The sequence below is a fragment of the Pristis pectinata genome, chromosome 8, assembly GCF_009764475.1.
Source record: "Pristis pectinata isolate sPriPec2 chromosome 8, sPriPec2.1.pri, whole genome shotgun sequence".
In the NCBI taxonomy this organism is placed as follows: domain Eukaryota; kingdom Metazoa; phylum Chordata; class Chondrichthyes; order Rhinopristiformes; family Pristidae; genus Pristis; species Pristis pectinata.
Window position 1 is genome coordinate 87471531 of NC_067412.1, and position 13378 is coordinate 87484908.

General features: G+C 42.4%; 1 protein-coding gene across 2 annotated transcripts in view; it reads right to left on the reverse strand.

The window, feature by feature from the left end:
- Positions 1 to 2464: 2464 nt before the first annotated feature.
- Positions 2465 to 13378, reverse strand: part of LOC127573053 (sestrin-1-like) — a 38075-nt gene continuing 27161 nt past the window's right edge. The window contains exons 3-10 of one of the 2 annotated variants that reach the window (XM_052020850.1): positions 13002 to 13199; positions 11262 to 11444; positions 10436 to 10675; positions 9098 to 9248; positions 8212 to 8330; positions 7093 to 7283; positions 5743 to 5887; positions 2465 to 4625 (exon numbers count right to left, since the gene is read on the reverse strand). In XM_052020850.1, coding sequence (XP_051876810.1) covers positions 4536 to 4625; positions 5743 to 5887; positions 7093 to 7283; positions 8212 to 8330; positions 9098 to 9248; positions 10436 to 10675; positions 11262 to 11444; positions 13002 to 13199 — 1317 coding nt within the window. In that variant the 3' untranslated portion in view covers positions 2465 to 4535. The remainder of the gene's footprint in view (positions 4626 to 5742; positions 5888 to 7092; positions 7284 to 8211; positions 8331 to 9097; positions 9249 to 10435; positions 10676 to 11261; positions 11445 to 13001; positions 13200 to 13378) is intronic. The other variant, XM_052020851.1, reaches the window with a different exon arrangement.

The window sequence follows — 13378 nt, forward strand, 5'->3', positions numbered from 1 at the left end:
CTATACTGGGGTGCTCTATAGTATCCAATTAACCCATGCCCTTGGGAAGAGATAGGAAACCAGAGCACAGATAAACACAGTCACAGAAAGAACTTGCAAACTCTGCAGAAAGCACCAAGGTCAGGATTGAACCCAGATCCTTGGAGCTGTGATGTTTCAGGGCATTCTTGAACTTTGACAGAATGCAAAGCCCACTTGAGTGGTTTTTCCAGCTGTCAAAAGTTTTTTCGGCTGTCTCTGCCCACCCTTGGGCCCTCACCATTTTGGATGCAGACTTACCTTTTGGTAAGGTAATGTGAACCACAGCAGCGAGTGTGGATGTTGAGGCACATTCAGCAAGTTCCAAGTCAGTGTATCCTGCAAGGTTTAAAAAAAAATGCAAATCCACAGAGCTCTAATGGTAAACTTCGAGGGAGCCATCAACAACCACAATTTTCAAAGGGACATTTTAGGAAAGAAGATTTTCCCGAAGTTAAATATAATTTATGCTGCCATTTTTAAATGGTGATAGCAACCTGTAGCTGTAGTACACACCTCCTGCCAGTTAAGGGTGCTGTTGCATTTCAGACTAATCTAGAGTTGCATTCGTATAGCACCTTTCAAATGTCTTACAAAACATCCCTTTAAAGTTAACAAAGGACTTTTCAAATGTTTTCAGTGTTTTAAATTAAGAAACATGGGAACAACGTATGCACAAACTGCAACATAATGATCAGATAACCTGTTCTGTTGAAGAAAATTATCAGCCATGTCACTGGGGATACCTCAGCTCCTCTACATCCAGAAGGACTGATGGGGTTTTGTTTAAGCATCTCATTCAAAGCACTGTACCTCCAACAGTGCAGCACTCACTCTGGAGGGGAATTTGAAACCACAACTTCTTGACTGTAGAGCAAGAGCACCACTAATAGACCTACAGATGATTTGTATCAAATGATATAGAACAAGGCTGTGTAATTTAAAATAATTATCAGAACTCAGGAGATTTTTTTTTGCACACAGGAGAGTGATGCACCTGCTAACAAGAATCTAAAGAAAATCGTTTGACTATAATGTCATCAGCAGTTTTATGTTTGACCTGCAACATATTTACACATACCTCACAGTGGGAAAGAATGGCCATCAAGAAAGATGTGCTATGTGGCACTTGGTGCAGATGGACACAGTGATTGTGTCCTGTGGGGCTAGGAAAAAATCACTTGAATGGATAAATGAAGTGTCACGTGTTTGTTCATCATAGACTGGATGCTTTCTTAAAATATTTGGTTCAGTTTGGGGTTTCCTTTGGTTATTACTATTATTTGGCAAAATCAAACATACTTGGTTATGAAATAAACTTTGAGGCAAAAGCGTAAATTTTTGGTTTCGATAATAAATTCCAATTGATAATGATAGTAATACCAGCACTCAAATTCTGGGACTTTACTGCATCCTGGGCTACCCAATCACATTACTGAGTAATATATTCTATTATGTTCCCACAAACTGATCTAATTGGACATTAGCCTTTGCACAATATCTGCTTTTTAAAGGTCACATTATTAAAGCAAAGTACATTGCCAATGCAGTTTTATTGGTGTTAAAGTTGTCTTCCATGGTGCATTTTTATTATTGGGAAAAAGCTGAAAAAGTTCAGCCCTTGTCCTAGAACAGTGTAGCACCGAAGATGTGCATGTATTCCACTTGGTGCCAAATCCTTCGAAAAGCAATCCAGTTCCCTCCATTTCCCTGCCCTTTCTCCTGCAATTTCTTTACCCTCAATACACTTTTTTATTGGCACCTTATTTCAGAACTTCCTGCCACACCAAATGAAAACCTACAGTAAACAATCACCCTCTGACCTGTCAAGCATGGCAACTCCTTTCCTAAATTGGCAGCAAATGCAAATGTTTTACACCAGTGGCTCATTTTGAATTTGATCAGGATAATTCCACAAATGGACACTAGTACTCAGTCCCCTACTGGAGCTCAAGCTGCCCCACTTTGAAAGTGCAACAGAACCTATCCCATTACTGTCCAATGGTCAAAATTTACTTGCGCAAAAGGTATATTGTGGTCATAATTTATGAAAAGCATCTTGAAATATGCTTCAGATGTTGTATTACTGGGCTGCAGAGACTAGGGTGTTCCAAATTATAAGCCTGTTCTGGAAAGAATTAATGAGTTGGCTGGGATGTTTCACTTGTTCTCAAATTGCTGTGTTAAGGTGCACAAGGATGGACAAAACCAGTCTGGCCTCCTCTTTTCCATTGATTTTTTAATTCCTGATTTAAATGTATGCTTGAATGAGATAGGTCTTTTGTCCGAGGTACAGGGGTACTGGTGCCCTAGAAGCCTACCCCAGTCACAATTCAGTATTTTGAAAGAGAAAAATGGGAGTGAATACAGGGGAAACTTTAACTTATGCACTCAGAAATCAGCAGAGTCAGAGACGATTTCACAACAGACCACTTTTTTCCCCTCACAGTTTTAAAAATGTTATTTTTTTTATTTTGGTGCAAATAAAATGCTACTGCAGAGCTTTGAAGCTCCCAAGTTACATCAAAGACAACAACAGCAGCGACAGATATGTTGCAATAGCTCAGAATTTTTCCTTATTCTTGGATTGTAAGAATATCCTTGAAAAACAGAAATCCCCATGTACGAACACGAGGCTCATGAGATTGATGACTGAATGCTACTCCATTTTGGAACGAGAGTCAATCGCTAAACCAATAATCCCCATGTAAATGTATTGCACAATTAGAACACATCACGTAAAAAGATTCTAATCACGATGAAGGTGATGATCCAGATCGTGACCACGCGAGACTCTCATTTTGTGCATCATTAGCCACAGGACCATTTGTTCCAAAATGGTGTCCATTTATAATATATTCCTTTTTTTTATAATTAAAAACCTGTTTTTACAGTCACATTTATACCGCTAGAAGGAAGAAAAAAAAGTGTTATTTTAGTATTTTTATACTCATTATACCTAGTGATAGACCAGCACCAACAATTTTTTTTTTCTTTTTCTTTTAAAAATTGGGGAGGGGTGTGGTTGGTTGCATGGTAACAAGCAGAGGAGCCAGGCTTGTTGGAGTCCACTCCCAATTGTAGTTTGTAGTATGAGTACTCCCACAAGGTCCAGACTTCCTCTATGTTTCACTATCTAACAATAAATGGAAAATGATGGGTTGTCCTTCTTTTGGTTGTAGTGGCAATGACCATATTACATGCATGGTGAGCACCAGCTACAGGTGAAATTGTTGAACAAGCCAATTATACACTTTTTAAGGTAGGGTTATCTTTTTGACTTCCCATTTCTTTCTCCTTCCTGTAATGTAACACTGTTACTGGATATAGAATGTAAAAATAATAAATAAAACACAGTTCAACAGTGATCCAACTCCAGTTAAGTTTGTGTCACCAATCCAATGGCTTCCATACTCATTCAAAGTTCAAGAAATCTGTCTGACGCCTTAAGTGCTTTCTACTTTAAAAACGGAAAAAGCACAAGCATGCAGTGCTGTCAACCATCCAATTGCACATGCAACTTGCAAGAGAATTTCAGGCAAGGAGGCTCAAAATTACCTCAAAACATTGGAAGGGTTGGACACTACTAGATTAATGAACAACTTAAAACCATTGATGTTGACCTGTGTAAATTTGGATTCCGAATCCATTTTAACACTGGCCAACAATGTGGATCCTGTCATTGACTGTTCAGTAGGTTTAAGAGAGTCAACCATGCTCATTTGGCACACCGCATTATGGCAGTGTTTCCTTCTGTAACCACTAACTAGGGCAGGGAAGAAGATTCACATGTTTCATTCATTAGTGCCTTTTTTGGACAAGCTCAAGAAAAGTTATGCCCCACTGGCTCACTATCCTTCCTTTCTTCCCCAATTCAGTCACCCGAGATTTACTAAATTCACAGCTCATTGGCACAGTTAACCTCTGCCCCCTCCCCTTGCCCTTCCCTCCCACCCCCCCAACCCACCTAACACACCCCCAACACACACACACCCAAACACACAAAGGCTTTGGATAAGTCATAAAACCAAAAGTAATATGGCAAGGATCTGGAAACGCCATTCCAATATGAAACAGACTCAACACGTGTCAAACATATTATCTGTTATTACTATTCATAGCAAAAATAAGTCTTTCTTTTCCAAAAAAGGGGCTCATCCGTCCCAACATCAAGGCTTGAAAATATTCTGTACGCTTGATGGTAGTCACGCAAACCACTGATGCGATAGCCTTTTGACATCTGAAAACTTAGAGAGATTGAAGATCCTCAAGTGAATACTTGGTATTGAGGCATGAAACACTTTTGTGAAGTAACATCACTCTCTGTACATACAGTCACAATGCTTGATTGTGTCATTGTCAATAATTGCACATTAACTGTCGCAGACACTGCGACATGGTTCCAGCTGCCCTGCAATGCCTCCATCCAAGAAGACGTTCAAGTCTTTAAGCTTAAGTCCAGTCTTTATTTTAAAAAAAGTTCCCCGCAGGTAAGGAGATCCTTCTTTATGATCTTCTTACGAGATCATGTAGTGGGTTATTGCATGCAGTGCATAGAGAAGCTCTGCCTGCATCCGAGCTTCCAGGATCAACAGATTCACACGAACCTAGAACAGAGGAAGAGACAGGCAAGTGTAAATAGGAGTGAATTAGTTCGACACAACATCATGGGCCAATGGGTCTGTTCCTGTGCTGTTCTAAATGTTTTCCCGAGTGCAAGTTCAGCTTTCCTTAGTTGCATGCCAACAGTGACAAATAAGTGGGGATTGCTGAAATGAAACTATGAGGAGCTTTGACACAGTAAATAGGAAAGGGCTACAACCTTTAGCAAAAATCAAGGGCATACACTTGAGGTAATCGATAGAAGAATTTGAGGTGAAGTTGGTGATGCTTAACTGACTGACAGTGGTGGAGGCCCTCATCACATTTGAACAATACTTGAAAAGCTGTAAAATACAGGGCTACAGACAGATACTAAGTTGGTGGCTTCTTTTCCACCAGCACTGACAGAGTGGGCTGAATGTTAATTTTCAATGATTTGAGCCCATGTTTTCGGATTATCAAATCCAAGCCTCTGGCCCAGTAACATATGCTACCATATCCCAATATCCACAGGAAATATAGTAAGACAAGAATAAATGTATGTGTGTTAAAACTATAGCAATGACGTACTTGGGTAGTTTACAATAAACATTAATTTTCCTGTTTTATTTAAATCTGTAAACTAAGACAGCTGTGCATCACCCAATCTTACCCCACAGTTGTGGTGTACCTGAGCACCGATGGTCACACCCCAGCCCCACAGCACAGGCATCCAAACACTCAGTGCTCCCCAAATCCCAATCTCCACAAGGACTACCAGCTACACATTTCCCCACAGCAAAAATGTGAAATGACTGGCCACTTGCCCTAGGCGCAAGTGTAGTTTTCAGTGGAGGGACAACAACCAAACAGTTGTTGACCCCCCATTGCTGCACCCATCTGGAGCACCCATTGGAGTGTGCATGAATCTCTAGACAACCATTGTCCAAAGAAACAGTGAAGAAAACATCACCATTGACACGTAACTAGCCCCTCATACAGTGATTCAGGGGAAACATGCCTCGCTAATAATGCACTCCAGCATTATGCAGTGACTTTAAGGTGGTACTAATTAGAGGACCTTTCTCTTTACAGTGCCTCAGTTGGGTTTCACTGTCAGTGCCATTGTGGTTTAGCACTCACCTTTTCTGAGTATTTAAACTGTTTCCAGTACCTCTCAAACATTTGAGGTTTTGTTTTTTCTGGATAGCAAGTCACAGTCTTCAAGTAAACCTTCAGATTCCTCTCCAGGAAATGATTCACTTCACCATAGTCATAATCATCGTACCTGTCGCATTCAAGAGAATGATAACATCAATCAACGCCATCATTGTTCTCCTGTGCATCCATGTCAGTGGATTTATATGAATTATTTAAGACAGTTTCTTCTATGCTTTTGTAGTGTACCCTGGTTTACAGCAGCTGGGGTAAGGGAAATTCACCCTTATGGTCAGAAATTACTACCAAAAAATTTGAGATGCGGAATAAAAATTCAGTCTTATGGAATTTATTTGGGGGCAAAAAATAAAGCAAAATGTAAAAGCAACAACAAATTTTGTCAATTTTTGTCAACGGTTCACATTTTGCAATATCCTGATGTGGACGGTTTTTTAGGAAAGCAACTCCATAATGTGGGTGTGTACTGTAAATGCTGTTGGTGAAACCCCTTCTACCCAATCTTTTTTTAAATCAGTAGCTTTTAAACACTGATATGTGCACCATGATGCCACTGATGTGAGCGAGAACCCATGGTCTTCCCAGGAATAGTCCTGGAGGAGAAGCAGCAATTTAACACCAATAGCAGTACTCACTCCCTACAGCAGTACTAAAATCATAGAGATGGAGATACAAGAGACTGCAGATGCCGGAATCTGGAGCAAAAAACAAACTGCTGGATAAACTCAATGGGTCTGTGATGGAAAAGGGATTGTCAATGTTTCGGGGCGAGACTGCATCAGGTCCGTTAAAGCTGCACTACAAGTTCACAGTCCATACAGACCCTGATGCAGGGTCTCAACCTGAAACATTAACATTTCCTTTTTCTCCCCCAAAGATACTGCTCAACCCATTGAGTTCCTCCAGCAGTTTGCTTTTGCTGCAGATTACAAAGACTTTAGTTGAAGTCCTTCCTGCGTTTTTAAGGCAGGCAAGGTTGCTGGGAGGCAGCCATACTGGACTGAAGAGGAGGGGAACTTGTGCGATACTCCCAACCTTGATAATTATCCAGCAACGCTAGTGGGCGACAAAACTCATTCAAAAATTACAAATGAATCACAGAAAGGGACCAACTGCTATGGAAGCGTATTCCACTTGGACAAATTATTTGACCCACCCAGATTTAGCGATAGAGAAATACAATGAAGTTTTATAGATATGTTCTTGCTCACACATCTGTGTTAGAGTTACTTCCTTGTTTTTGCTCTTTCCATGACTTTAAATTTTGAGAACTCTGTGGTTTTGTTGAAAATGATGTTGTATAAATGACAGAGTTACCTAATGCCAAACATGCAATGGATGTAGTTCCAAATGCCTCTCTTTAGCACCGAGAAGTCACAGCCTCGTTGTTTGGCCATAGTGCCATTCTTCAAACTGTACACAGTGCGGAACTTCTCATCAAGGAGGTGACCGATGTCCGAATACAGACGGTTCACGAGCGAGAACCCATGATCTTCCCAGGAATAGTCCTGGAGGAGAAACAGCAATTTAACACCAACAGCAAACAACCACTAGGGAGAGCTGGGACACTGGACAAGGAGAAGGAATACGTTTTTTTTAAATTGCTATCTCAATGGCCTATAAATACATTAGTCAGTCTTACAAATCAGCCTCCAACTTTAAATCTGCACTGCAAGTTCACAGTCCATATGCATGAGCATTGATTGGTCATCGAGACTGTAATGTATGGAGCCCCTGGTCAGCAGCAAGTTAGTCTTAGATTGGAGTATGTGTCCATGTCAACTTCTACATCAATTTCAGATTCCATGGCAGAGTTGGGTGGGGTAGCCCCTCAAACAATGAAGTTTAACAAGTTTAACAAGCCCCTCAACAAGTTTACACTACTGAATGTAACAACCATGAATGTTAAGGTTTTGTTTTTGCACTATTTTAAAATTATGAATAAAGTTTATATTTGAAATTTTTTCAACAAGTTCCTTCAACAATCTGTACAGAGCAAGCTTTTAACATATTCATCCTTTGGATGTGGACATCACTGTCTATCCCTAACTGTCCTTGAACTTGCTGGACCATTTCAGAGGGAAGTTCAGAGTTGCCCACATTGCTTTGGATTCTGGGCAAAACAAGGCAAGATTAGCAGATTTCCTTCACTACAGAATGTTACTGACAGGACAGCAAGCTTTATGGTCACCATTAATAACATTAGAATCCTAGAACTCCTTTAACTTAATTTGAATCCCCGTTATCATGGTGGATTTGAACAAGTCTCCAGATCATCATTCCCAGCTTCTGGATTGTTAGTTCAGTAACCTAACCACTATGCCATTGTACCATAGTCTCTCTACCTTAACTTCAAATAGGGATTCCAAAAAGTTGCAATATCACGCTGCAGGACATCCTTTGCCACAGCTGAAGATTCTACTGATCAAATTTTACCTGAGCTCGGAAAACAGGAAGCTGCTCTCCACTTCTTCGGGAAAACTCGGGATAACCAAACTCGGGGTCTTCTACGTAACAGGACAAGTCTGGAACTGTAACAGGTTTGTCTTCTGGAGCTGTGCAATCAAAGTGTAAGATATCAGAGAGAGAAGATTAAAAAGCACCCACAAAAGGCAGAATCTCATCCTGCTCTGGTCCACTGGCCAAAGGTACTCATTTCCCTTTTCTGTTTACAGTCCAGGTTTTGCAAGGTGACATGCTTCACAATCTTGGTTGCGTGGTACATGTTGATCACTTGGCCATCACGATGGAGTGGCCCAGAGATGACTCTCCCTTGGACTTCCCCTTGGTGTGGCTGGGAAACTGTCACATAGATCAGCATACTGAGGAGAACCAATGAATGGACCTCTGAGATACCTTCCATTCCACTACTGATGTTCTTACATTGCGACCTAATGTGTTGGGATCACAAGTATCAGAGGGGGTCGCCTCAGCAACTGAGGAGAAAATTCACAAAAGCCAGGCATATGCCAGACAAGAGAAACTAATCATTGGCAAGGTGGACAGGTACATGGATAGGAATGGTTTGGAGGGACATGGGCCAAACGCAGGCAAATGGGATGAGCTTAGATGGGAATCTTGGTTGGGATGGACTGGTTGGGCCGAAGGGCCTGTTTCAGTGCTGCACGACTCTAATTGCAGAGAAATGAAGTAAATATTTGAGGAATAGCCATCTCCCCAAAATCTCTGCTGTATTTTAAAGGCAGCACAGGAAGAGACTTCTGAGAGGCTGCCAATCTGCTCAAGATAAAAGAAGCAAAAAAAAAGAAAACTGTACAGCAGATCAGTAAAGCAGAGGACCGACTGAAGGGACCTTGCTTACCCCGAGTCACCGCTGGTGGACTTGTGTCTTTTTCTGTCTCTGACCCAATCCACGTTTCTTCCCTCAGCATTTCCTCTTCATTCTCCTTCTCTGCCTGGAATTTCTGCATCCTGTCCGCCAAACATTCGGAATCACTGGAATAATCCACTGACTGGAAGGAATGGGAATAAAGTCACTTGGCAATGTCCCGACTGGCTCTTTCCCAGGAACACCAGACTTATCCGCCTACTTGCCACACCACAGGGTCAGGACTGCACAACGCAGCTTCTTTTCCCCAACACCCTGACAATGCATTTCACCCCTTCCACTGAACTACTGCGTTGATGACAAAACCCCATTCCCTGTGCAGAAAGCCTAAAGTCCAAAGTAATTTATGCCCCATGAGCCAACGTTTATGCCCCTTCCCTTGACTGCTCTGATGATTAGGAAATTGCTTGAATTGACACTAATCTTTGAGAAAAGATCACCTCGGAAACAGAACCACAGAAGAGGTTCCCCCAAAGGCTTGGCCTTTAGAAAGTCAAGTCAGATGCGTGGTTCTCAGCCAGGAGAGTCCAATGTTGCATCAGTACCCCAGCACAAGGTTAAGGAGATCAAAAGGCGGCTGAATGCAATGCAGTGACTGGTGCTGTATGGTATCTGAGCTTGGATGAACTCAGGACTAGACACCCAGCTGAAGTTGCTGTACCTTCTGTCTCAGCTCAGGCATGACCAGAGACTGTCTGGATGCAGTGCCAGAGGGAAATTAATTTCAGCAGCGGTCAGCACTTTAAGACTTTCAGAAAGTTGTGACTGTGATTATTGCTGCCTTGCACATAGTTTTACCAAAGCTGCAGATGCAAGCACCACTCAGTGCAGACGCACGCCTTAAAAGGGTAAAACAGAAAATTACTGTCAAGGTGTGAAAAGGTGGCCACATCAAGTTGAGCTGGTGGCAGCCAAGTGATTTTAGTCAAACTTCACACAGAAAATGGAGACAGAAGAGACTGCAGATGCTGGATTCTGGAGCAACAAAATCTGCTGCAGGAACTCAGTTGGGGGGGGGGGGGGTGGTGGTGGTGGGAATCGTCAATGTTTGGGGTCAAAACCCTTCATCGTCAACAATACTTTTCCTCCCACAGATGTTGCTTGATCTGTGGAGTTCCTCTAGCAGATTGTTTGTTGCTCCACCCAGAAAAATACAGGACTGTTTCTGAAAGTCTCTCTGCCAAGGCTGGTACAATGACAATTCATGATTAAGTAAAGAATTTTCCTACAGGGTTAACCAGGGCTCCCCTGTACCAGTACCCCAGCTCTCTATACGACATAACATTGCCCATCCTACCAGCTGTTGCTTACCCGTCGCCTGCGGTGCACTAGGGAGGGGTCCGGGATGTTGCCATTCCCGTTGGTAGTGTCGCCGGAGCACTGGTTGTTAATCGACGATGGCCGCAGGACGTGACCGCCTTCATGGCCTCCCTCAGCACTTATCCCGCAGCCAAAGACAAAACTCGCCAGCGAGTGGTAGTGAGCCAGCAGCACGACCCCGTGTACCAGCTCTGCCAGTGACCAACAGTGCTCTCCAATCTTCAGCAGATTCTAAATGGATACAAAGTTCAGAATGTTAATAAAGGATCCGAGTTTAATTTTTTTTCCACCAGGGCTTGAAGAAATGAAACCTATTCCTAGGTCTCCAATATTATGAAGCAAGGGAAAATTGATAATTCTTTATGTGGAGAGTTCTGTTGTAGAATGGACTGCCTGAAGCAACTACAACAGGGAACTAGATTAAACACTTGAGAATGCTATGGGGAGGACCAGCTGGGCAATTCAGAGTTAACATTGGCAGGATAAGCTAAATATTTTATAAAAACAGAAGAAATTTAGATCCCGATACAAAACACTGTGTATACACAAAAGACTGCAGATTCGAAAATCTGGAGCACAAAACAAACAGCTGGAGGAACTCAGCGAGTCAAGCAACATCTATGGAGGCAGCGGGTTGGTCACTATTTTGAACCATGCATCAGGACTGAGTTTTTTTCCAGCAGTTTGTTATTGTGCTACAAAAACCACAGTGATTGAATGAACCTCACTGACATTATAAACCTTCCATTCGAAGCGTATTGCTTTCAAAGTGATCACATCACGTGGAGGAAATGGTAGATACAAGGATGAAGCTCACCTCAATGTGTTGCTTGGTAATGAGCCAGGGCCGATGTGCCAGGATCTTGTTGATCTCATTGAGGTTCCTCAGTCTCTGTGGGATGCAGTCAAGCCCCTGCAGCCACTGTGGGTCACCACCCACCTGCAAAAACTGATTAATGTGAACCTCTACCAAATATAAGGACTGGTGTCGGGCTGCCGCCTAGCAAGGTGAGAAGGAGAAAGCAGGTTTGACAAAAATCAGTTTTAGGATCATGGGCTTGTAGCAAACGATAAGCTAAACAATGCATCACATTTTCTTCCACTGAGACAAAGGAGGAAGGCGTGGAGGCAGTGGGGAGGGGCAAGTTATTGTGTGATCACCAAGAGGGAGCTGCTAGTGAAGACACTTCAGGAATTCCCACACTCACCAGGTGCACCGGTGTAAAGTCCACCGTTTATAATTTGACCATACACAGCGAATGTCTTACTTCACTATTAGTAACAGAGAGAATTCAGCATTAACCTGCCTCCTTCATTAACCCAACAAATGTCACTAAACTCTTTCAGGGAAAGTAATAAAACAGGTGACAGGGATTCTCCAGAGGGCAAGAGAAGTCCTGGGAAATAGTACAAAAACCAGGCAGGCTGAAGGAGATGAGTGCCAACAAAGTTCTAAAAATAGCTCAAGGCTGAATTTTTAGTGCAGTGTTGAATCTAATAAGGAGACTGCAGCCTAAAGAATCTCTTCCTCCAGGGACTCAAGACTGAAACCAATGGAAGGTTTAGGGAAGTCTTGTGTGGGGATCTATTTGTTTCGGCACACATTTGTCTTCATGTTGGACCGAATTATCGCAGTACCCAATTCCAACACTAGAGGATGCATGTCAGGACTAGAACATGATGATAACATGCCATCACTTGAGCTGGAACAACCGCTTCTCTTGGAATCTCACTAAAGGCAGGCTGGTCACTGTGAAGATGCTGGGCAGCAGCACAACTGCCATTAGCTTCACAAGCACCTCAAATTCCAAAGTCTCATCTCTTTTCTTTCTTGGCCTCAGCCCTCCCCAATTCCATAATTTCCTCCAAACCTACAAATCCAAGATCTCAACGTTTTTCTGACTCTAGCCAGATGCTTCCCAGATTTTCTTTGTCCCAAGCTACAGCACCTCAGCTGCCTGGATCCAAATTCTTGAACCCGGCCTTAAGTCTTCCCACATTCCACCTTTCATCTTCCCTTTAATCAAGCTTTAGATCAAATGCCCAGTATTTCTTTACATGGCTCAGGTTTACTTCTATGAAATGACTTGAGAAATTTTACAGCATTATAAAGGTGCTACATAACTACAAAATAAGAACAGAAAATGCTGGAAACACTCAGCAAGTCAGGCAGTGTCTCCAAGGAATCTGCTTTTGCTTCTCAATTGTTATACAAATACAATTTGTCATTCACTAATATGTTGAAACGTAACACAAGGATAAGAAGGAAACTGAAGAAAGATTTTTAACCAATTTTTTCTTCATAAAACTCCAACCCCAAGGTTATAATGGCTATGCACGTCCCCCTTCACGGGAGTTCCCGTGGTCAACCAAGTTTGTGACTTTGACACAGAGCAGATGGCCTGTTTGTGTTGTGGTGCACTCTAGTTGAATACCCCTTCTGAATGCCCTTCTCTGCCACACTGACAGGCCACAGTCTGGAACTTCGTGATATGGGGGATTTTGTTAACGTCACACTAAACGGTGTTAACAGCCTTAAAACGCATGCTGGCTTTACCATGATGGCGATGTAGTGTCGGTAGTGGAAAGGGAGGGGTCCATCCATGTGCAGCAGGTAGTGTTGGGTTTTCAGGAACGACTCCAGGTACTGAGGGTGACATCCCATGAGTTGTACGACTCCGTCCAGGCAGCTCCTGCTACCTAGCGCCTTCACAAACAGGTGGGCACGGTCATTCTCTGCACCCACCTTATTGATCTAATGGTGAAAACAAGAACAACAGAAAAGTCAGTCTAATTCCTTAAAATCTGTTCACTTCAGGCTAACTGCATGTTAATTAATCTCACCAAATCTTCCTTTAGCTCCATCTATACCAAATATCAAAGTGCTCATCTTGCAAAGGAAAAGACAAGAAGCACAATGCAATAATAACAAGA